Consider the following 26,769-nt stretch of genomic DNA (forward strand, 5'->3'; position numbering starts at 1 on the left):
TTTGACGTCGCGTGGAAATGCGACGTCAGTTTGGGATAGGTCTCAATGTTGTACCATTGAGGAGCACGTGATCAAAATTTACCAGCCAACATTAGTTTTTGTAAAATAAAACTATAAAACATATTCGATAAAAATAACCTTTATAAACAAACAATTGAATAAACTGATTGAAGAAAAAGTAACATAAGATAAAAAGAAAACGTTTGTCTTTTACCGTTAGTACAAACCCATGGGCACATTAAATAGATATATAATAACTTGTCCTCAAACTCGTAGGCTTGAGATTTTTATATCTTGGTTTACAGACCTTAGGACCCGATTCATCAAAGCTCAGGAAAAACGTTTCGGAGAATGTTTTCCTAATTTATAATAAATTAAATCTGATTTTGAATAAATGGATAACTTGAAATCAATGAGCATTCATTACAAAGTCAATGATATCATGTAGGAAATGTAGGTAGCCCAACACGTACATGGGCTCACACGATAATCCGTCAGCGAATAAAATCGAAGGAATTTCAGTTGAAATAATTCCGGTCTAAGTTTACCCACAAAAAAACTAATGGTGAAAGGGGTCGTAGGAATTTCCGGACATTAAACACCCGGAATATACAATAGAGTATGCAAAAGGGGTTGGTGTGACTGGGGATCATACTATGGGAAATATTGTGTTTGAGGGGTATATAACATATACCAACATGTTAACATTCTTACACAGTGGTAGGTGCTGATATAGTCAGAACAGTTGCCGGGCAGAGGTTTGGGTGGTTACTTGTGGATATGGAATTGACCTAAACATGGGAGAACCCATGCATTTGTACGCTACTGTTTCTGATAGTATCAGCAAAATCTAGCACTATTTTAATCATATGATAAATACAAAACCTTCTCTTAGTAACCTACCAAAGGTGTTTCCTATCAAGCTTGATTAATTATAACATGTTTACCAACTACACATCAATGTACCATGCATGTATATAATGCTACTTACAATTTTTCTAAGTGTTTACGATTATCCTTTAAGTTAAACTCTTGAAAGAACTAACCATTTGACAGTGTAATATCAACTAGCGGAACCGTGCGAGATTGCACGCTCGATCGGGGAAACTAATTGGTGTTATCACTGTGTTCAGTGCTCAAATCCATCTTACGTTTTGTAATTGTATACACGAATATGATAAGGAACAGCTTTTGTCAATACGTGTTCCAATATTTGTACATATTTTAAACTGTATGCTTTTACTTCAAGGACACAAGCTCCCTGATATGTTTTGGAATGTTATTCAAGTCTGAAAATAGCTCATTGAGCTATTTTTTCTTGTTATCATATACCCGACCTGAAAAAAATAATTTTGTATCTTGTATACTTGTGATAAACTCGAAGGTAAATCTATTTGATTTGAAGTGATATTAACTCAAAAAGAGATGTATAGATGTGTATACCTGCATGTGTGTAAATCTTAGTTTATGTTAAAGTCCATTAAATTATAAATTATTTTTTCAACGTCCACTTACGTTTGTCCAGCTAGCTAGACATAACTGATACGAGTCGAAATGTCGTTTGTCAATCAATTCATAACGCTTTTTTGGAATGATTTAACTCTACTTGTACACGATCAATACAGGTTCCAACGCAAACAGACACAATCCTTATATCTGACAAAATGTAGCAAACTATGTCTTATTTGATATTGGTTTAAAATCCATAACCAAGTATAGCAATAAATAATATATAATAAACTTGAATTTGATATACTCTTTTGGTTGCATTTTTAACTGTAAACATGGTACACAGTTGATTATTGTGTTCGAATGAAAAGTGGACCTTAAGCTAAGCAGTATGAAGGAGTTTACATACACAAAAACGTACTGACTTTGAAAAAAATTCTCCGTTATTTTTTATCAGAACGGTTTCGCAAACCAAAACGAAATTGTTCTATAATTACAGGGTCAACCAGTAATATAGTGGTCGGTGTGGTTATTGCTGTTACATTGCTTGTGGCTGGAGTACTTGCAGTTATGATTAAGAGAAGGTAAGTGATCTTAAATATTTTTTCTTTGTAATCCCGGTTACGTTTTACACTGCTTTGATTTGTATTTGATAATATATGTTTTATCTTAAATGATTGAGTAACATGTAACATTGATTACGTTGTTCATATTTTTGCTTAAACAACGTGAATGATACATTTTAGACAGGAGTGGTTGTCATCATATCGAAAAATTATTATTCATATTATGAAAATTAATGATGAAATACATTGAGAAAAATACAAATGTTGGTATCTTTTTTTAAATCCAGGTACCTTTCAAAAGGTGAACATCACTCATCGTTAGCATATTCAAGCAATGGTATTTTGTTTGAAGTACAATAAATGATATTTGAAATACATATGCCTTTTAATATTCACTAACGTACTACCCGCTATACAATTTTTGCATTATTCTCATAAACATCTTGACAAACAAACTAATTTACCTGAATGAACTTAAATTGGATGAGATAATATGCACAAGATAATAAATCATTTTATGAACCATTCTCATTACAGACCACAAAATAACAATCAAGCTTTGAACATCCCTTTGAATTAAATTAAGATGAATATGCTGAATGTTTCTTCTTCTACACGGTAAAACTCAAAGAGCATTAAACAGTGTACATAAACACATCAACTGACTAACATTTAATTTAATAAGTATTTGCTGAAAAATAAGTGTTTTCGGAATGCATGACAAGAAACTACGTTGCAGTAGGTAGATAATGTGTCAGTTAGCATTTAAGTTCAGTTTAAGTTGCATGCTTATAAAATGCATGACATATTTCAGGAGCAAGCTGAATGCCTGCTTTAATAACGCTGCTTCAGATATGACTTCATGCCAGCCATCCACAGGGGTGTCCACTGTTGTTGGCAATCAACAACGAGTAGAATATGCTAACACAATAAGTGATAATGAAATGCACGAAAACACTGAAAACAGTATGGAAGCTACATCTTACGAAAAACTTACCATGACTACGGGTGATGACAATTACCTCTCAATCCAAGAATTCGATGCAGTCCGGCAAGACTATCAAAATACATGAATGCAAAGATGATGTTTATTTTGTTTTTGCTTTATTTATTATTTATTTTTATCACTTGCAAGGATTGTATGTATATATGGTAGATCGAAATATCATGTTACGTTTCATGATTCAACCTATTTACACATATATTTATCAGTTAATTACAATAGTTTGATCTAAACTGACTTAATAGAATACATAGTATACTTACAACTGAAACGTATCCATGTAATTTTCATCGTATTTTTAAAAAAACATATTAAACATATCGTATGTGTAAAAGTTTGATATAACATGGAAAATGATCACAGAAAGCAACATTTTCACGAGTGGCGAAGGCATGAGTTTCTACGATCACGGGTTCAGTAAATTTTAATCTTCATTAAAATCAATTACATTAAACAACAGAAATTTTCAAATAAGTTTCTATAATATAATTATAGTTATTTACGAACTTCTTTTTTTTTCTAATTATTTAATCCTAAGTGGGCCATTAACACACGCTTGTAGTATACCTCGTTATATTTCGTTATAAACTGAAATGCTGATGTACTAATTGAAAATAATAGATTTCTATATTGTTTCAAACTAGCTTACTTTATAACCGTCCACATTGCATTGTATAACTTGCATTTTATGTGTGCCATGGCACATTCGGACAGTGTTGTTAATGCTGATGCTAGGGGTGGAACAGGTCAATACGATGCCCAGCCAGACAGCAGGGTGTTGTGACCCGATTCCATTTTGAACATGTTGACATTCTGAGGGGTAAAAATATCCTAAACTGACTCTAGATTTGCATTTGTCAAAAGTGAAATTCAGATAGACTTTACGCCACCCGGTAATAACAAGCATATAGTGAACCTTTATTGAACATAAACATAGTATTATAGCTGCCCTCGATAAGTTTGTGTAAAAATTAATTCGTTTTCCTCACCGCTGGTGCGACGTTATATCCATATTCCTTGCATTTATTGATCGTAAGTTTTTTATACGCGCACAATTACAGCCATTTTGTTATGCAACTTTCGCTGTTTAAGGTATACATCTATTATGCATTTTACAAACCATCCATTTTGATTAAAATGATATACAGCATTTGCAGAACAACCATTTATTTAGGATATCAAGGACAGATAACAATATTGACAAAGTAGGGTGACTACTGTGTGTTATCTCGCTTGGATTGCCATACCAGAACAATATTAAATCGCGTTATACTGCATGAACAAGCATCGCAAGATTCATGATTAATATAACAAATATGTTACATTATATTTAATAAATAATGAACACTGTTTTAACAGAACGTGGTTACCTCCGAAGGACGTAGTTTTTAGTGACCCTAAATACATATTATGATTTGAATGCATGTTTATTACTGTATGTATAATTGTACTCATTTCGAGTTTTGTTTCGCCTAAAATCATTAAACTTTAAACTTTACAGGCTGTTTTCAATACGGAGTTCAAATTGGTACAGACTACATAATTGTCTAGTTAGGATCAAAGTTGAGTCGGTCACCTGAGAGCTAAACTGAACTTATTAGCAGAGCTCACACAAAGTGGAAACTTAGTAATTTGTTATAGCTGGTGTCCACATATATATTTGTGCCAAGTACATTTTACAAGCGCGAAACTAGAGGGCTCACATTGACCTTATTTTGACATATATGTTGTATTTAAATTGATTATGAATAAATGCTCTCGAATAATAAAATCTCGAACAAATCATTGTGAAATTTTAAATCTGATATTAGTAACTTAAAAGTGTCAATAAATCGTGAAATATTTAGACCTGACATAGCCAGTTATCTCTTATTCATGAGATTTCCATCGTTTGAGAAAGATCAAATGATTCTTCGCATTTGTCAAAAGCATACAATCAGAATGACAGGCTAAGTATCTTAGATAAGATGCTACAAGTTGTTCCAAAATAAATGATTACAGAAACAGATAAAGAATATATCTAATTATCTAAACCAACGGAGAAGGGTCCAACAAATTCTTTGATTCTACGTGTATCGTATAGTGAACGAGATAAGAAACAACTTTTCCTTCCGTCTGTTAAGTAATGGCTTTAACATCTATATAAATACTTCCCTGTACTTCAGGGACTTGCTTACGCATTATCTGGGCATATATTGACACATATACAAAATCACGTATCGTGTAAAAAATGCGTATTATCGCCAGTAGAAGTTCAAATAAGAATTCTATGGAACGTACATGTAACTCCCTTAAGTTTGGATTTACCAATTTCCGTGCACATAACGCACTATTATGAACCGTTTAGCGTCAGTAATGAATAACGCTTTCCAATTTTGAAAATTGTTTTGCTAATATGTATGAGGGAAACACAAGAACAAGAACATTATTTCAATACACTCTTGAAACCTGTTTATAACCTTACCTATATATTTGATTATTTCATTGTGTAATTCTTTTAACTTCAACGCTTTGGACTGTGCAACCCCATATGCCTTTGACGACCACTTGTGTTTGAAGTCCGCAACATGCCGAAGAAAATTTATTGAAATCTCATCACTAATTGATAGAAACATCTCACAGCACATTGCATTGTTCATTGAAGCAGGAAATATGCGTATTAAAATTGATGTAATTATTTTTGACGTTTGTATTGGCCATATTCAGTTCGTTTAATGTGTGAACGCAGACAAAGAAAAAAAGGTACTCGATGACAAAGCCGTTATCATAACAAACAAATTGGGTTGGTCGTTGTTGTTTTATCAAATTAAGACACTCCTGGTACATATTTGATCTACGGCCATACGGTCATTTGATGATTATAAAACATCAACCAAAGTTTCGACCAAAATACATAATGGAGCACAAAGTATAATGTGTCGTTGAAAATTTGTTGCAGTAAAATAAACAATATTCCTAATAGAAAACTTATGTGAAAAAACTAAAAGAATCACAAACAAGGGACATGGAACAACAACACAATTCGCCACAAACAACACGGTGCATATATATTTTATAAAAAAGCTAGGTATGTTTATCAATGAATGTTAGGTACCGCCTCGGAACGGTCAATAAAATGTAAATTAACTTGGGGTTAAACCAGTTAACGTGCACAAACCTCACTCTTATCCCAACAATCCTGAATAAATAACAAACGTAAAAGGTAAATCTTATCAATCAAAATCAAAGTATGCATTAACTTGAGGAAACTCAATAATAAAACAGATAATACTAATTTAACTAATAGGTAAACCCCAAGCACTTCAATGATAAGAGATCTCAACATTATCTGCAGACGGAGGAATACAATTCAGAGTACCTAATGCAAAAACATTTCAAAGATACGATGCAGTTATTGTTTAAAACTATGAGCATCACACATAGTCTGCCTTAGAAAATAAAAGGATTAAGACTGTGTGATCATAGAAGTTCATAATAAAACGCATCATCGTACTTGAACTGGAAGCAAAAAAATAAAACATTATTAAAAATGACAACTATTTTAAACTAAAGTGTTCTTCAAGATAATTACCTATGTAAAATTACAATGATATTTTAACAGTTTAATTTATAAAATTTTAGGCATTTCATTTTTCGATTAAAGCTAAAATGGATGTTGACTTTAACGAATTCCATGCAAAAACTCCATACAGATACTAATCAAAATTTTCAATTATTATTCTGACAAACCAATAGTATGCTTTAAACCTTTTAAACCACATATATTAACACCTCCACTTAATTCCTTTAAATGAACTGCCTTTCGGCAATTGCGTTTATCAATCGATAAACGGAACATGTTCGGTTATTTTGGATCGCAATTCATCGGATAAAAATATACATGAAAACTGATGATCTTGTTATTGTATGTATTGTGTCAGCAGGTCACGTAAGATATTAATTCTAGAAAATGTTAATTTATTATATTTTAAATGCATTGTTGCCATTAGTGATTCAATTTTACGTTTAAAAGTGATTTCAAGTGGTTGATCTTCTCCCGCGTTTTTACGTCATTGGACAAAAATGATTCCGGTTATAGTCGGGTCGTTCTATCAACGGCATGGGTAAGAAAGGATTACTAAAATGTTTTCTTTAATGAAATAAAGTATTCTTTTAAACAATTCTTGAATGAAATAATGAGCTATTGGTGTGAATATAAGGAATGAATAGCGGGGTTGATGTCATTATCGGGGATATGATCACAATTGGGCTGGTCAAAGTACGCGTGGAGGCCTTCGAACTCCACACACTTTGACTAGCCCATTGCGTTCATACCCCGATAATGACAGAATGACTCCGCGCGTACTTTGACCAGCCCAATTACGTTCATATCGCCGATAATGACATCAACCCCGCAATTCATTCCTTAAATAACCTAAAGTGTTTTGCATCTAAAGACTCTTCGTTTGTTCTTGCTACTAGGCATATAGTTTGCATTGTGATTTGGATATCATTGAAGGGGGGATGAATATATATATCTAAATGCCCACAACGATTTTCTTATTATCATGAAGTTGTAGATCACTTTAAAATCATTTAGCTTCCTAAACGTTTCACAAAATATTCAAGGTCTGAATCATTCTCCCTAATGAAAGTCAGAGTTTCAGGTAAATACCTTTTAATTTAAGTGTAAAACCAGACACATTGGTCTAAAGACAAACATTCAAATTGCTGCGGAGGATGTCATGGGGCTTTTTGTGTATATTGTGGAGTGATGAAAAGAAACGCGGTAAAGTATCGTAATTGGATACCAAAGATTTTAAGTGACAACATACAAAGGAGTAAATCAAACTTTTTCGTTTTCAACATTCGAAAGCATGCACATTCGAGCATTTAAAGTGCTCATAAACACGGAAGTTAAATTTGAACAAGGATAATTAGATTTTATTGGATAAGACTTTATCTGAAATCGCAAAACCGGATTTCAGAATGAGATTATCCTTGATATGGAGAATGTTTGAAAACACAAAATGAATGTATTGAATTGTGTTATAGGGTTTATCTTTTGTTTTGGAGTAACTAAGAAAGGTATTGTGCTATTTCATTATAACACCCGGTCAACTAGAGTGTCTATATGTATAGATATATTCATTCATGTAAATTGAGTATATACGTATATGGCCCTATATGTTTACCATGAACATCGTTATAAAAGTATGACTGTTCGAATAAAACTTATTCTAAAAATTTGAAGCTCAATAGATAAATTGAAAAAATACCAGTGAAAGTCATTGAAACACGACATGTTATAAAATGTTTACGAAAGGCAAGGAAAGTAAAGAAAATAGATGTTGTAACCACAACCTAAGTTAATCAATTTAAATATGATGTATTGATTTAATCACGAGGATTGTGCGTTTTTTTTTATGCAGAACCATTTTGTCTCCCATATGATATTTAATTCATTAATAAAAACAAAGACGAAACTCTTCATTTGGGTACATGTAATTTCAAACTTTGTAAAAATTATGGCGCTAGGTGTGTTTCTAAATGTGATATAGATCATCAGCACTTATCATTGAACTTGAAGAATAAGAGATGAAAAACTGAGTATTTTGTCGAAAGAAAAGAATATTTCAAGGGCCTGTCACTCGCAACCTATGTACCTCGCCGGGACTTAACCGGTCCACACAATGAACATCTAAAACTTTCTAAAATTCTTGTACGGTTGTGAGTAAAATAATTTACGAACATTTGACAATATGTGCGAAATCTAGGTGCATGGTTTGATAATAGAATGAGCATGGAAAAACACGCCAACTCCGTAAGCAGATCATGCTACGCACAAATCAGGCAGATCGGACACATTAGGCAATATTTGACATCAAATGCCACAAAATCTCTAGTAAATTCGCTAGTCACTTCACGTATGGATTACTGTAACGGATTACTCTATGGCACCAACAAAACGTACATCAAGAAATTACAACTACATATAGAATACTGCTGCCCGGCTGATTTCACGAACATTTCGTTTTAGTCAAATTACTCCTACGCTTAAGGAATTACATTGGCTACCGGTACAGAAAAGAATTGAATACGAAATACTGACTACCACATTCAAAGCTTTACATGGACAATCGCCAGTATATATGAAGAACTTTTTAGAAATTCACGAGCCTAGGCGTAATCTAAGATCAAAAAATGATGCGCCTACATAAGTTGTTCCAAGGTATATTCGTACTGTCACCTTTGAAGAACGAAGTTTTATGTATGCGGCGCCAAAACTGTGGAACTCTCTTCCATCTCAGATCAGAGGATCTAAAACGTTCAAGTCTTTCAAGAATACACTTAAAACTCACTTCTTCCTCAAACACTATGGTTAATTAATTTTTGTTTTGTTGTTTTTGTTTAGTTTATTTTAGTTAATGTTGCATTGTCTTATTGTCCGAAAATTAGGTTCTTAGAATAAGGATGAGTGTAATCACGCTTAATTTGTAGCTTAATTGTTTGATTTGATATTGTGTGTTTGTGAATATGTATTGTAAAGCACTTTTGAACGTATATTGCTTTATGAAAAAAGTGCTATATAAATGAGTTATAATAACAAATAAATATATAATAAATAATAATAATGAACAACGGCGAAAAGATCGGAGGAGCTCCAACGTGAAAACACGCAAAATCGCAATCGGCTGTAGCAATACCGATGTGGGCTCCGATATTTATTCAGATTGGTCATGTGGTTGTGCATCGGCATAGTTTATTTAACATTTACATAAATGCATACCTGTACGGTGTGTATTGTGGTGACCGGAGAGCCGCCGATCGTTTAAGGGACGCTTCCGCATTTCTACCGACAAAGGTGATGTAGTGTTCTTGTATTACCGATGGAGTACCGTAGCTCAATCCGGCAGCACAATAGCAGATATGTTTTAGCATGTTCAAAGCCTAATCCCGTCGCCTGTCGTTATTTGTATTTTAGCCAAATTCTTGTCATGACGATGTACTGACGTTTTAAGCAATGTTGCACCGCTGCCGCACTAATACCGAACACCGAAAACGCCAGTATAGTTCCGACAAAGTCGGCTTGGTGTGAGGCCCTTAAAATTGGTGTTCATACAAGTTTCATACAAAAGTGACGTCAAAATTAACTAAACGTTATTTAATTACTCTGATAAAAAGATGCAGTTTAAATTGTATGGCATAGGCTAGGTCAACGAAGTACTGAAAATGAAATTGTTTATCACTGTATCATAACTCATACAAATTTCATACCAGTTGAGATGTATTTAATCAGGCCATTAACAGTCTAGGTATATCAAAGCGATTCATTGCATTGTTTGGCTAGTATAATGACCTCGTGTCATGTTTAAAAGTTCAGCAGTCGAAAGTTTGAACATAACCCCAGTTCAATGGCACAGGGTCAACGCCCATACCAACAAAACTAACATCCGCAAACCAGTAACACGGAACACCTACACAAAACTCCCCTACAACACACTACAAACATAATATAATATATAAAACTAATAGTATTTATCGATTTGTTCCACAATGTTTGGTGGCGTTGAGTATACGGAACATATTATTGAACGGAGTTTGTTCATAGCAAAGATGTGGCATACTAGGTATATTTTCTTTTTTTTGTAAAGACAGTTTCTAGCGGTGCTTACCATGTATTAAAAACTTTTAAAAAACAAATTGACATTAACATCCCGTCAAAACAGTTTTGCATTGCACCTCTTCACATATGTGTTTATTACTTAATGTTTGAGTACTGAGCTCATCCCTGTAATTTTAAGTGAATCACTATTTTAAAGGAGTCACCAAGGAATTGTACAAATTTCACATCTCCATCAATCGATAACTAAAAATCAATAACACAATGAAAACTGCAGACACTAGCAGACTGCGACTTTGCTATTATTAAAGTGTCAGTGTGGTGAAATGGTACAATGATATAATCATAGTACAAATATAAAAGATAGGATCGTAGATGTTTTGTCTTCCCGTTCGTTATACGTGTGTAATGAACAGTGTATTAATTAACAGCATCATTTAATAGGGCAATTATTTACGTTGTATAAAAGAATTACCCAACACATGTTAAATGAACAACTTGTTTTACCAGTTAACGAGTAAACTTGTTTTAGACAACCTTTTTTCATTAAGCATGTATTCACTATGTTAAGAATATTGGTGTGTTAATCTGTCGATCGAGACAAGAGAATGTATAATTGAGTCGCATGCGCACAGACAGTTTTAAATGTATAAATGAACAAAGGCTTTCCTCGTCAATTGTAAATACTGTGCTATTATTACAACATTATACGAACTGTTTACTGCTATATTTATACTCTCGTTTCTAAATATGTTATGTTGTTAAGCTACTTATTGTTTTGAAATCAATAATTAACTATTTACACCACATATAGGTCAGCATTTGCATAATCTCCAGTGGATTTTTTCAGGTCAGGGAGTTTTTGTTTCACAAAATAAAACGAAATGGAACGAATCAACATGCACTTTGGCAGAACCAGACATTATCTGCAGGGATGATGGCTCATGCATTGTTGAAAATGGTTTGGATTTTCTTACAAATGTAGATGATCAAGACAATGGATTTTGGATTGGGTTTGCTAAAACATGGATTAGTTATGCTTATGTTGGTAAGTAAATGTGTACAATATACCTATTAATGAGACAAAAGGAAACCGCCTCCCAGATCTTATTTCTGAATTTCGAAACGGTTTAGAAAAGTATCATTAATATAATTGATGCTTTATTTAGAATATTGCATTATTCACTTGGTATGTACAATCAAATTAAGTGTCAAGCATATATAAGGCCACACCAAATTGATATTTCGTTCCGCGGATTAACCGCTCCTATATTTTTGAAAATGTAAAAAAAATATTATTTTTTTTTGTGCGCCCGCACCTCAATTTTGATCGCCAAGCATTTTTTTCAGGTAATAATTAATTAAAAGGCTAAAAATAATCAAGTACAATTTTTCTACGCTAGTTTTCGTGTTTTTGTAAAGGGAAGTTACCGATGCGTGGTGTTTTTATACTGTATATTGATCGGTTCAGCATGGGTTTCAATAAATTCAATCAAAATGGCGCCTTCCGGTATACACAATGTGGCTCGAAGTTTGGAAATTAAATCTTATTTTTGACAAAAAAATATGTTTTGAGCATGCTTGAAGTCATTGTTGATCGTCTCATGCACTAAAGGATCATTATTTAAAGCAATCATTATACAATAAAGCATGTGTATCTGAGACTGGTAGCGATTATATTGCGTTATTAGTGACTCGTTTTGAATGGAAATCGGACAGGTCAACTTAACTGGAACATGAGTCATTGTTTGGTCGAAATTAATGTATCAAGCTCATTTTTGATCAAATTCTGACAAAACAACAGTTTTGAACAAATATCTTTTCACAAATAGCGATATAAACACTGGTCTGGATAAACCTCAACATAAGCAAGCCTAAGTTTATCACCTTATATTTTGTTTTTATTTGCAGCATAATCTGGGATTGTAATGCACTTGTCAATTGTAACCACTGCCCCGCCCACCCCTCGCCCTTGTTCCAGGGGTAAACCGGGGACAGCAGAGGCAATGGGCTGTGATTTTACCTTTCAGGTGGCCCCGCAGTGCCTAGTGATTGTGGTTTTGTCTTCATATTGAAAATAGTCGGGAATGAGCCTCACATAGGTATTCGGGGTTGCGGGGCCATTTGGCAGGGATTTTACCAGCAGTGTGTCCCTGCAGGTCGGGTATTTTCCCCAGTTTTGAGAGACCTGATATCAAAGTCCCCGCTATTCCAGACTTAGGGGGGCATATACAATTGGCTGGTGCATAAAAACATCTAAATAACCCAAAAAGAAAAATACCCTTGTTCTTTTTGTTTTAATAAGCACATGTCATTGCATTTCCTGTGATAATAAAAACAAATTTTAGTCTATGTTATATGGAGTCTGATGTTTCATGATGCCTGTGTAAGTGATCATTTTTTACAAATCCAAAATCAATCCTAAGTTATGTCTAAATACAGTTCATATGATGTTAAACTGATTCAGGTAGATTTATATAAGTCGTTTCAAACTTTTTACTTAAAGCAGGGTTATTCATTATTATGAATGATCGTCATATTAAAGTATTGTTTTAATTATATAAGAAATTAGATTTATCCATATAAAACGGATGAATAAATAGTATGAATTCCGACATTTTCCAAATCTCCATTAGAGGTTCAGTTCAAGATGGCATTAATATTGGTTTAAGGGCAATTATTTTGAACAATCTTTCTTATTTATATTGAATATAAGGAAAAATATATTTTTCGCTCTTCGTTCGCTTCGGTTTTTATGAAAACTGACAAAAAATTTTTTTATTTTTTTTCGCTCGCTCGCTCCAATTTTTTTGGCAAAAATCCGAGGAACTAAACATTAATTTGGTGTGGCCTAAAAAAACAAACAAGTATAGGCTAAATAGTAAGCATTAACAATCGGTTGATTTGTACGTTAATTGTCTAGTGGTATCTACAAGTGTTAGGCTTAAAGCCTTTAAACGTACCATCAACAAGAGACAAGGCAAGATAAACATTGTTTGCATTGAATAGTTGAATTGACTGGTACACACATGGATTTCAATGAATGCAAGATACCGATCCCAGCATTAGATTGAAGCAAACTGGTATTGAAACAGCTACAAAATGATGTGCTTGTATTCAACCACTAGATCCACACAGTTATATCCCTGCCAACAACGGTTTTTAAACATTTAAAATTGCAAAAATAGTTTAAATTGACATATTTATTTTTGCTCATACTATGCACTTACATGATGCGGCCTGTCAGTCAAACCTGCCGATCCATACCAGACTGACCAATCAGCGTCAACTATTAGACGGGGCTTATCAGTTGCTCGTTGCTATCCGCCACTGTTCTTAACAACAGTAGTATATTACGCTGTTTATTTGTATATTTATTTCCGATAAGCTACGTGAAGTAACGGCATACAATTACAAAATATATTTCTCACAATTGAGAGAATGGTTCCTGTAATGTTGCTATATTATGCATTTCTAGTATTTGTTTGGTATTAAGGTGAGTATCAAATATAATAACTTAGCCCTCAAAAAGTATTAGTTATCTTATGTAATCGTGCATTATTCACTTTAAGTGTGTTTATTCTTTTTAATGGATAATAGTATCGCAACTACATTTGATCAGTTTTAGGGTATAATATTTACGATATTTGGTTATTTATTTGTATTTTGAAAATGGTCACCCTCTTGTAAGTCTTGCATATTTATTTGCTTTTAGATTTGTTTTCACATGTATTTTACGACAACAGAAAACTTCAATCTACAATTAGTTCAATTACAATTTGAAATTAAGATTAAAGACTTCATAGAGATCACAACAGGAATCTTAGTAAAACAAAGGAGATTTTTTTTGCATTTAACATATTTTGGATATTAAAACATATCAAAAACACAATAAGGTACTTGTATCAATAATACATTTTTATTAAATTTGTATAAAACAAGTTATTCTGTAATTAGAGAGATGGACAACAGCAATACCCGTTGAGTTATGAAAGGTTTTCCTAGATAGAAATTGAGTTTCTTGTTAAATTTCAAAATATAAACGTTTTGTTTCCATTAATTTCAGCTTTAAAAATAAAGACCGCCTTTCTTTTATAACAAATATCCAATGCTTCTAAGAAAGAAAAAAAATCAGTTTAACGCGTGCACATCGAAATAAACTGATGGGCCACGTTACATGGTTTTTCACATTAGTATAGTAGAAGTAGCCTTATCGCTATCGGCGAGATGTCAATTATAGTGCCTTATCCGAATACATGTATCTGGACTTTTCGATCCCTTTCAATTTCGGCCCAGCTTCGTTTCGGCCCCTACTAAATTATTTGTGTGGATATTTTGATACAATTACGAATATTTTCTTTCAGTACTTATAAAACACTGGTTTATCACTACCTGTTTATGTCCCCATCATTCATAAGACATTTTTAGCAAGTCAAATCATGTTCATCCTAAAATTCCATGATTCCATGATGCATCCGTCTATGGAAAAAATGACCAGGGCAGCCTCATGCACAAGCTCCTGGGTCATGTTGACCAGGTTTATTTCGTTTATAACTCTACAATATTTTGCACCAAAAAAACAATATTTACATTCACACTTCATTCCTTAACGATGGTTGTTGTTTATCAATTGCACTTTATTTCTGTATAAAGTGCAATGGCATTTCCCATCGATATCGCGTGCGTTTGTTCGATACTTCTGTTCTGTCATTGGGCGCAATAATACCAAGGGGCGGGGCATATTTACTACGGAACTATTTTTTTAATGAAATCGTAGTAAAATTATTGGCAACATGCAAAACTGTAATCTGCAGTAAAGCAGTTAAAACAAGATAAGCAACGATAATTTGATCGATTTTAATGTAGATAATTTCATGATGGATGGAACAGTTGAAGAAACGTTTGTGTTTAAAAATGCTGTTAAATGTCACGAAAATGCAAATATAGTTAGTTCAATATAACCTCTATAACGGGTGCTTGTATGACGTCATGAGTGATGTCATTGAAAAAGTTTTACATTAAGCTCGATTCGGGCCGCAACATAACTCGCCAGCTGCATTTTGTTTCGACGCCATTTTTTGCAGTGTTCATTCGTTTTGAAAGTGTTGTTTTTCGAAAATTGACTGGATTTCTGGGATTATTTACACACAATTCCTATTGGGTAATCAATTAATTACCTATTCAGTCCTACTTTAACCATTATTTGTTTTGATAACTAATTTAAGCCTGAAAATTGTGTAAACATGTTCTTGATAAAATGTACAGCATCTTCAGCATCAGAGAAAAATATATTTGAAATTTCTTTGTTCATTGCATACGACATAATGGAATCATGTCCATATAAGTCGTATGTTCTGAATAAAATCGACAGAAATAACTAAAGTTCGGAGGAGTTAGTCGTTTTAGACATAATTTAGTGCTTTTAATAGTCAAAACAACTGCAGAAAAAACTTTTTGGTAAACACATCAGCTTGCCAGGAAAACAAGCTCAGCAGAAAATATGTAAGTTATATGTGTTTTTTTCATGTTTTGGTATTTGTATGCAGCTATATTATATATTCTAAAATATGTTTTTGTGCAAAAGTTTGCATCGTTGACCAACGTTCGGTCAGAAACCAGGTCGCTCAGCCTTCATTGTTATGATGTGGGCCCTGAAAGCGCATATGTAAAACAAAAAACATTATAGGCACGTGAATTTACTAAATAATGCACGTTTTCTACCGACAACGCCCGGGTTTTCGCGTTTTAATACACCACGATAACGGACCGAAAAACAAACATTGTATGCAATAATACGTATTTATAATATTCTTGACCTTGAAAAGATAGAAAATAAACATACAAATAAGGAACTATTGTATCTGTGCATTCATTGTCGTACAAAATTAGGTTACGATAGCTGTTCTAATTTACCCACCATTGAGAACAACGAGAGAAAGAAAAGAGAAAATGTTCTTGAATAATCATTTTTTAGCAGAAATGTAGATTTATATGAAGGTAAATATAAGTATTAAAATTCTACATGGTATGAAGTTCAAAATGTTGGACTCCACCCATTTTGAACAGCCCCATTGCATACCATACCCCAATAAAATGCAACATGTAGAATTTCAATCCTTAAGACAAATACAAATTTAATGATTTAAATATATACTTAGAACAACAACACTAACAATAATAATAATAATAATAATCATGATAATAATCATAAAAATAATAATAAAAACACTCAACTCATTTCTTGTGTACTAAATAAATACCTGGTACTGCAACAACATCAGCAAGAGTATGGCGTAGAATATTTTTTCTTAAATAGAGCCGAAATGTCTACAAAGAAGCGCCCAAATGGTAAGGTGCTGAAACGTCCGATGTTTTACTATGGCTGGTGACCGGAATGCCTAAGTAGTTTCGATCTTGCTAGGAGGAACTGTACCACCAAATTGTCCAAGCCAAAACAGATGTAAATTTGCAAACAAAATATGTCCAAATAGTAGCGTACCTATCAAAATAACCTGTCAATACTAGTGTGGTGTATCAGATTAATATAAACCCGCTGGTTATGATTTTTATTTTGCTAATGTTAGTTTAAAGAAATTATATATTCAAAGCATACTTACATGTTTAATGCACCACGGTTGTTTGTGAGGACTTACATTTGGTAATGAAAACTCGTTGTTTTATAGGATGTAACCAATTGCATGCTGGAAGCGAATATTCTGTGTCAACTCTTGGGGAATGCAGACGTACATCAGGTTGCCAGACGTTTGGAATAAGAAACTCAACAGCGGTGAGAGTCAGGGACAACTTAACATAACATGCCGTAACATGCAATAACATAGATTTGTTAAAACAAGCCTCAATCCCAAACTAAATATGGCATAGTGAAGTTATTGTGATACATAAACGTTAGTTTTGTTAATGAAAATATACTGTTAACACTTTTATGCAATAGCAAAGATAATTAATATGTGCCTATTAGTTCAATGAAGGTGTATATCCAAAGCATAAGTGAATACATAGTCATATCAAGAATTATCAGAAAAACATTAAACTTCCTAAATACCTTTACTCGCAAAAATATTGTTATTATATTCAGACCTTATATTAAAGAAGGCATATTTTTTTAAAAAGTAGTGTATGAATACCATCTGTTTTAAATAGCCAAATAATGGATTGCAATAACATGACCACACACTGAGTCAATTTCGACCGTTCATGAATGAAGCCCTTTATCCTCTACCTTTACAGAAGAAACTCTTTAAAAAAAAAGAAAACGGATATAATCTCAACAAATATTCATACAAAGACAATGTTCTTGTAAAAGTCATGTCCTGTTTTGTCCTGTTAAGTTTCCTTATAGCGTTTAGTCAATAGTTTGGTGTATGCTTGTCTTGATCAGTGTGCCTTGACACATGACCTTGTTAATTGTTAGGCCACTGGGCTACGTTTCCATTGTCCCACCATGTCTTTGAAATCTGGTGCCAGACTTAAAATCAAACTATTGTTGTAGCATGCGAACTGGCAATCTTTCACGTGATTTATATTTCAGATTTTGTTTTTTTCAAACAGTTGGTCAATACATGATTTCGAAGTAACAAAATGTCAGGATTATAGTTGAGGATATTGATATCCTGTTAAGAATAAAAAATAATAGATATATATTTACACCTCAACTTCCATTCCTTAAATGAATGCCTTTCGGCAATTGCGTTCATCAATCGATGAACGCAACATCTTCGGATATGTTCGGATCGTAATTCATTGCATAAAAATATACATGAAAGCTATTGATCTTGTTATTGGTTGTATTGTGTCTGCAGGTCCCGTAAAATATAGATCAACATTTTTAAAAGTGTAAGTTTATTATATTTTAAATATATTGGTATCAGAAGTGTTTCAATTTTACGTTTCAAAGTGATTTCAAGTGGTTGATCTTTTCCCGCGTTATTGTGACGTCATTTGAAAAAAAATATTTCCGGTTATAGTCGGGTCGTTCTATTTACCGAATGGGTAAGAACGGGTTACTGAAAGGTTTTCTTAAATGAAATGAAGTATTTTTTTAACAATTCTTGAATGAAATAATGAACTATTGGTGTAAAGATAAGGAATGAATTGCGGGGTTGATGTCATTATCGGGGATATGAACGCAATTGGGTTGGTCAAAGTACGCGTGGACTCCACACACATTGACCAACCCAATTGCGTTCATACCCCGATAATGACATCAACCCCGCAATTCATTCTTTAAATACAATGTTGCAATAACCTCTTTGGCATAACTTTAATAAAAATAATAATTGAAACTCTTTCAGGGATTAAGATGTAAGTGTGCCAATAACAGCAACGTGTATTTGGGAACATGCAGAAGAAAATGCGAAGAGGCGGATCAATATCCATGTGGCGACACTTCCAACACAACATTGTTTTCACTTTATACAGTTGAAAATGGTACTTGCTACAGTGGTTAAATATTCTTATAAGTTAAAAGTTAAAAAAACTTCAATTTAATAAACGATTTCATTACGTATGTTTATATTGCAAATAATGATTGTAAATGTCTGAATTACATATACAATCATATTTTAGATTTAGCTGCAAGGGATCCTAAAAAGCACAAACGTAATAGGTTTTAAAGATTTGTCAGTGAAATGCAAAATCAAATTTTGTTTTAAATGTTTATTGCACATGATCGTATACAACCGTTTACAAAATGGGAATTATTACGATAAAATTATTTGTTGCACCTGAATTGAATGCAAACAATGTATGATTTTACGGTTTTCACAAAGCCAGAATCACATTGGCGTACTTTGTAAGTGCCTGATACGTCAACCGTTGCATTTCAGTTCCTCCGAGCAACCATTCACAAGACAGAGACAAAAACTGTCTACTGTTCTACTACAGGGGTGCAAATGACTATTTTTGGCAGCTGTGCAATTTAAACACCACACCAGGGCTATTATGCAGTGACAAAGATTTTTCAAGTAAATAGTTTATTTGTTTGAAAATGCCACCTAAGGCAAATTTGAAACGAAATGTTTTAAGTGTCCGGTTACAATTTCATTACGTTCCTACCAGTCGTGAAAAAACAACCAAACAATTACATTATCCTAAACTTCATAAATAACTTTAACTTCAGATATTTAAAACATTCGCACTGAAAAGCAATCCGGCCATACAAAGCCATATACTTGTATTTCTAAGGTAAACTCGTGTTCTTGTCGTTAAATATGGCAAATATTCGACAAAAACTACTTTTGTTTACGACTATTCGCCTTTCCTGTAGACATGCGATGGCATATCCAAATGCACATGTCATACGTGATTCCACAAGGGCTCGAAAAATGAGTTGATCATGCGATAGTATGAACCCGTTCGAGTACCCAGTGTCTAACATAGTGTACATTCTTATTCAGATGCCATGTTATGTTATAGAACTAAACCAAATGGCGCAATCATATTATTCAAGTAATCAACAATGGGCCATGGCTATCGAGAACTGCTTCGTCGGAAAACAATTCCCTGCGACGATACAAAGTATTCAAAATGCGAAGTTCACAGAACAGAACGCCCAGAACTACTGGACAGGAATACTAAAAAAAGAATCAATTATGTCAAAGACTGACATGTCAGGTATGAGCATCAGTCTATGTAATAAAGCACCTATGTATGTACCTTTTTGAAAGAATTTAGAAACCTAGTGATTTAGTCTGCAGTTGTTAAATTTTTTGGAAGAAGTACGTATGTGTGCTGAATTGAAAACCTATTTCATAGTTTCATAATTCATTTCGCGTATTTACTGACTAGTTGCCTTACAGATATTAGCACCAATCCACCAATGGCGTTTGCATATGTGGAGCAGAAAAAACAGACCTTTTACGTCAGATTTGCTAACGAAGGTGACTCGAAAAGAAGCCTGTGTTCAGGAGATAACGACAAGTTCAGTAAGTGTGAGGTTGAGCTTTCCTTAACTGATTAAAATTCCAAATGAGTCCTAACATATATATATATATGTTATGCTTGTTCAGTCTTTATCTTTGTGCCTTTAACAATATTCTGGATTTGGTTTAGGATATTGTGCATGTCGCTATTTTTTTAAATTACTTTCTTCAGATGTATTTATTTACACCAAAATTGGAGATATCATAGTTTTAACATAAAAAATGCATTGGTTATACTGTCGCAAATGTAATACATATATTGTGTTTGATTTAACGTTTAAATAAACACAAATGAATTCGCAGTTTATCAGCACAAAACACTTTAGTATTTATAATACATCGTAGATATGTACTATCACTTGATATATATGGTATACATAAGGATGAACCAAACATAAAACATATTTAGGTACCGATTTCTTCCAAATCCATTTTTCATTTATTTATTTTGTGTAATGTTTCATAAACCTGTGAAAAATATGCGTAAAAAAACAGGCATTTAGGGTTTGTATCCTTAAATAACTAATTAAAACTGGTCACAAACATTTTGTTTCTAAATATATAAATCGTCCATGATTATTCAGCTATAACGAACTGTTACTTCCCTTGGATCTCATGATGAGACAGTTTGCAATTTAACTTCAAGCGGATTGTAAACAAGGTTTGCAAAAGGAAATGTGTATACATTATAAAGAATTTAAGAATAAATGTACAAGAAAAACATGCATCATTAAGGGAAATACAACAATGTCCATCATTAAAAACATATAATTGTTATTTTCGCTCATTCACCTAATTTTGTTTAAAAGGAAATTCGATGCTCTAGACATCGAGTTAGTGTCCAAATGAATAGCTTTAATTTTCTTCAAGGGTTAAGCTTTAATTGTTTAATAACACTGTCTATCTATGCAATGAAAAACTTGAATAAGAAGAACGTTTCCTTTGACAGTAAAGTTATGTTCTTTAGGGTTACTTTTTAACAGTAATCTCATGGATTATCAAATTGATTGACAATATGTATGTAAAAACATTTCGATACTATAGTTCTATCATAAATCCGTTATTGTAGAATATTCAATGTAACGGCAAATATGGATTTAGAAGCAATGTTAACAGTGTGGAATGGGGTATTGCCAATCAAGCAAACCTACATTTCATAAATTGTTCACAACTAGTGATACATTTCTGACCAATAGACATCGAGCAATTGTAAATTAAGTATTTGAAATACCAATAAATGGATGATGATAATAATAAGTCGGAAACAAGGTTTAGCATGTGATAAAATATAAACTGTGATTACAAAACTACTTTGTAGAAGTAAAGCAACGTAAACTAAGTATACAAGCCCACAAGCATGACATTTAATCAAGATCTAGTTAAAAAGTGAAAGAATACAGACCAAGTTTTTACGCAGTATATGATTCGAAATTCATACATATTATGTTGTGTTTGTTAAGCATCGGAAAGAACATCAACAACGAAACGAGAGAAACAGCCATCCTATTTGGAATCAGCAACAACACCAGTCAAAATAATAGGATTTACTTAGAAATTTGAATAAAAATGTATTCTATTTTGTCCCCACAGAGAATCTACCACGTATCGTAATATATCATAAACTCGTTTTTAATCAACAAGTTTAAGAAATGCATTTTTTGGTGAATCTGCACGAGTTAAATAAAGTTTTTTTATGATTCTTTTCAAACATTCTATTCCTTAAATATTTAAAAATTATAAAATATTTTATTTGTTTTTAAATCCGTTTGAAAATGCAATAAATACTAAGATGAAATCCATTTATTAAAATTGTGTCGTCTCACTTGTTTAGATGACGTCATAACTTAATACTATGTTCATGGCGTCATCATAAAAAATACAAACGATATTAAACGTCTTTAACAATGTCTTTAAAGAAAATGAAAATAAGCTAGTTGTTTCTTGTGATTGGTATAAAGCGCAAAAATAGATAGAAACGAATAAAATGTTTGAGCTCTACACATTAAACATTTTGTTTTCCAATTTCTTTTTTTAAAATATGTCAAATATGCCTAGGGATATTTTTCACCAAAAGGAATAGACAATTGTTGTAAAGGTTAAATAAGAATTAAAACAAGGCCAAGTATGTGATAAAATGTATTTTACAATTAACAGTTCCTCCGGTTATAGAATTGAGATGATAAAATAATGTTCTTAATATTTCACAGAATCAACGGAAGGGCTCGCTACTGGTCTGTCCGTTTCACTGGTATTGCTTATTGCTGTAGCGATCATTGTTGTTCTGCTGTTATTGAAAAGGAGGTGGGTTTATTTGTAATTATTTCAATAAATGACAAGAATAATGAATACGCGACAACTTGAAATGTTGTTTCAATAAAACTAAGGTAAGTTTGTTAAAACGTCCAAACAAGGCAAATGTGAGTTTCAGCGACATGACCTCACCATGCTGCAGTTCACATCCTTTGCAATTTTCTAAATGCCGCACTAGTAGGTCTAAGCAATATTAAGCTTTTTTCAGTTATGAAACGGTTTTTATGGAATGACCAAATCTAATTCAAGACGAAATGCACTTTTCAGAGGTCATAAGAAGGTCCATAAAACTGTTCAAATTGGGTGTGTACGCTTATGTATACCCGCACTCGGGCCTTACCCATTCGGCGAGTGCTCCGTTAAGATTGTTAGTCATTTTAGGTTTTTGGAGCATAGTACACAGACATAATGTAACCCTGGTTAAAGCTACCCTGGTTCTTTAACGTGCACCAGTGTATATCACTGTCACACGGAACCCCCATTTAACGTCCCTCCCGTAAGACCATGAGTTTTTGTAGTGAAGCGACGGGGGATCGAACCTGCGACCCCTGGATTGATAGTCAAGTGTGTTACCTCAAGACCACGGATCCACCACTGTTCAAATATATGTAACCGACTTATTTATACTATACAAGCCTATATGATAAACAAATGTTGCGTCTGTTTGAGTTTACAGGGGACTTCTAACAAAGTGCTACAGGCAAAATGGTGAAAAAAACAACCAAACCGAGGTCACAGCAACAGAAATATCTTTCATATCAACACCGAAATTTGAACCTACTACAAACAAAATGAATGAATTAACAGCCACAAATCAATCTTATTTTGTGCTTGACAACACATTAAATGGAGAAACCATAGAGGATAACGATCACTATGCAGATCTGGATGCGACCGATGTTAACCATTTTGAATTGACGGAAACCTCACAGAAAGATACTGATGACGATTACGACATAACCGAAGGCAAACATGGCTCAGCTAAGTCTGGATTGGCTAAGCCAAATAACAATTATTACAAAGTCTCTTTACATCAAACTAATGAGTACGATCATATAAATCATAATGAGTTGCCGCCCAAATCGGATGGACAAACTGAAAATGATTACGATTTATCGAATAACGTTATCGACGGCAAACGAAATATGAGTTTTAGAGATGACATTGATACCTATAACCGTTTGAACATACATGGATCGGAGAACTCAGGAACGGACAACGTTTATCGAAAGTCGGAAGCAGATGGCAAAAGTGAATATGATACTTCCAATGCTCTTTAACTTAGCAGGAATATAGCTGCAGAAGATCTGTTAAATGATAATTCGATGATAAAATGGAAATGGTAGAAATATTTGTTGGTTAAATGATATTAATGCTCGTGATTTTGTCATCTAAATTCTTATGGAAGAAAACAACTTGCTTATGTTGATAGTTAACTGAATCATGGCAGATGTTTCCGATCAATCCCATTTTTGTAGATATGCAAAATATTTTTCTTCTGTTAAATAAAACATTATTTGTATGAAAAGAACACCCACCTAACTATCAGTGACGCAAAACATGATCGCAATGTCAGTTTCAACTTTTCAAAGATTTTTTTTAATAACGGTACGCGGTTCTTGCGAGTGTTATTTAAAGCTATTATTAATATATCTGCTCTAAGTGAACCCAAATCAACCTGTGCATGTATGGGTGTTTTGTATTGTATTGAGCCCAACTCTTCAGTAGTATGTTCCATGTTATACGTAAACAAGACGCCAACTAGCTGACGGCGACAGTCGATGTTTAATTGATGTATGAAGTTGATATGCTGCACTTAATTCTAAAAACTATTTTGGGTTTTGGCGGGGCCATGGTCACGATCAGTCAATGTTCAGAACTGAACTTTGAAATGCTAATTTTAATTGCATTATTAAGTAGTAAACCGTGTTTTCATAATTCATGCTTTATCATGCTTTCCAAATCTGTATTTGTGTTTTTAGCTCAACTGAGCAAAAAAGTGCTCAGCTTGAGCTATTGTAATAGGGTGATTGTCTGTCGTCTGTCGTCATCGTCCGTCCAGTCGTCGTTAGTCGTGAACATTTACTTGAAACAGCTTTTTCTCCTAAACAACTAGTAGGAGAATTTCAACCAAACCTCACAGGAATGTCCCTTGGGTCCCAAGAGTCCTTCAATAAAAGTGGTTGCAAACAGAACTCTGCTTGCAACATGACCGCAAGGGGTCGGACTACGTTTAACTTCATGTCTATATGGAACTTTGCGAAAATTTTCTTCTCAGAATTTGCTGGCCCGACTTTAAAATAATTGTACAAAAATATTCTTTAGTTGACCCTCTGTCAAATTCCTAAACCCAATGTTGATTCATATAAAAATATCACTTGCGACGAACGGGTTTGATGCGTCCACTATGTTTTCCGATCAATAACTTTAGAACCCTTTTTCCATTCAGGTAAGCGAAATAGGGTCTTCTTGGACCTCTTGTTTATCGCATAGTGTTCGTTTCGAGTTTAAATATAAAGTTTCTTATAGCTAAAGACACTCAGGTCTGTCAATCAGGGGTCGTCAATACCGAGTCAAGCCTTGCAAAAAAGAAATCATTTATCAAAGAGTCATTAGCAACTCCTCGGCCATTTTTATCGAAAACAACTTCGGATTTATTTGGACGGTTTACATACTCAAAAAGTGGTACGTTTCAGTCCGCTGCAAGTAGACCGCGTATTGATTTTATTTAGCAGTTAAACTTTATGACGTAACTCTTGTAAATCTTAATTATGTTTGCCAAAATACACTTCACTGGCAACCAATTTCATCTTAGATCAATAAATACAACTCAAAAACACTGCATTTCATTAATGATATAATTAATAAATACGAACAATTTTAACTGATATACTGGCTTTCATCCGAGGTGGATTTCGATAAAAATGGTCGAGGAGTTCCAAATGTAATTGAGTCCTCTGATGTCCCGCCAAAAAAACTTGCTATTGATTAAACAGTTAATGCAACATACTAGGTATCAATATTTTGTCAGAATGAAAAACAAATATTTACATTGCCGTAGTCTTATTTATAGCGCAATAACTGATTCATCAACATTAACCGATCTGTGCTATTGCGGAATTATTATTTTTATTGCTTAACTCTTATAGGAAAAGGCCGTCATTTGTCAATTTGTATCTATCCATTATAAGTACAAGCATGAACGCAGGGGCATGAGTTCACACAATGTGGATGAGGACCTGTATCTGAAAATACTTACCAAACATATTTGCATTCATGGTTTTGGCATCACCATTTGAAAGAATAATGTCCTTAAAGGAGTTAATTACGTGTATATGCCTGTTTAAACAACACGAATGTCGTGGTAGATGAATGATGTGTCATTGGTTGCAATATTCAATATTTAATATTCAAATCATTTATGCCATATGTGTGTTATAACATCTGACAATTGTGTTGTATGTTTTAATAATTATACGGTCTAACTGGTAAATTATGTTTGAAACTTATTTATTTGTATATTGGTAGTATATATTTATAAACAATATTTGTGTAAAATAAAAAAATAAACATATTTATGTATATTTTCAATTATTACGTCATGGAATATGTTCATACTAATATACCGGAAGAATGTCTACTTAGTATCGGATTAAAACTACTTCTTCTTCTACTTTAACTACTACCAAAACCACTACCACCACCACAAGAACCCCAATAACTACTTCTACTACTTCGGCTACAGCTTTTGCTATTTCTAATACTAGTTCTCCAAAAACAATGTTGCTGATGATGATGATGATGATGATGATGATGATGATGATGATGATGATGATGATGATGATGACGACGATCATAATGATGATGATGATGACTTTAATTGTCATATATATTCGC

General features: G+C 33.3%; 1 protein-coding gene and 2 long non-coding RNA genes across 3 annotated transcripts; all 3 read left to right on the top strand.

Moving 5' to 3' along the window:
* Positions 1 to 1,704: 1,704 nt before the first annotated feature.
* LOC128234740 (uncharacterized) lies at positions 1,705 to 4,516 on the top strand. Its single transcript, XR_008261025.1, has 2 exons — positions 1,705 to 2,033; positions 2,830 to 4,516. It is a non-coding gene; the product is annotated as an uncharacterized LOC128234740 (long non-coding RNA).
* A 3,105-nt stretch (positions 4,517 to 7,621) lies between these two features.
* On the top strand, positions 7,622 to 20,600 carry LOC128234487 (uncharacterized). Its single transcript, XM_052948743.1, has 7 exons — positions 7,622 to 8,085; positions 11,472 to 11,669; positions 17,305 to 17,408; positions 18,934 to 19,069; positions 19,468 to 19,605; positions 20,057 to 20,254; positions 20,440 to 20,600. Exons 1-7 carry the CDS (start codon positions 8,028 to 8,030, stop codon positions 20,598 to 20,600), a joined length of 993 nt encoding a protein of 330 aa, XP_052804703.1. The 5' UTR covers positions 7,622 to 8,027.
* A 2,168-nt stretch (positions 20,601 to 22,768) lies between these two features.
* LOC128234739 (uncharacterized) lies at positions 22,769 to 26,446 on the top strand. The gene is made up of 2 exons (XR_008261024.1): positions 22,769 to 22,863; positions 23,549 to 26,446. It is a non-coding gene; the product is annotated as an uncharacterized LOC128234739 (long non-coding RNA).
* Positions 26,447 to 26,769: the final 323 nt, after the last annotated feature.

Source organism: Mya arenaria, chromosome 5 (genome assembly GCF_026914265.1).
Source record: "Mya arenaria isolate MELC-2E11 chromosome 5, ASM2691426v1".
NCBI classification, from domain to species: domain Eukaryota; kingdom Metazoa; phylum Mollusca; class Bivalvia; order Myida; family Myidae; genus Mya; species Mya arenaria.

Bases quoted from the DNA above. Each gene is read 5' to 3' on its own strand.
- LOC128234487 (XM_052948743.1), top strand. From the start codon at position 8,028: ATGAATGTATTGAATTGTGTTATAGGGTTTATCTTTTGTTTTGGAGTA. The intron at 19,070-19,467 runs GTACTTGCTACA...GTTGCATTTCAG, and splicing joins ACTTTATACAGTTGAAAATG to TTCCTCCGAGCAACCATTCA. The intron at 19,606-20,056 runs GTAAATAGTTTA...GTTATGTTATAG, and splicing joins CAGTGACAAAGATTTTTCAA to AACTAAACCAAATGGCGCAA.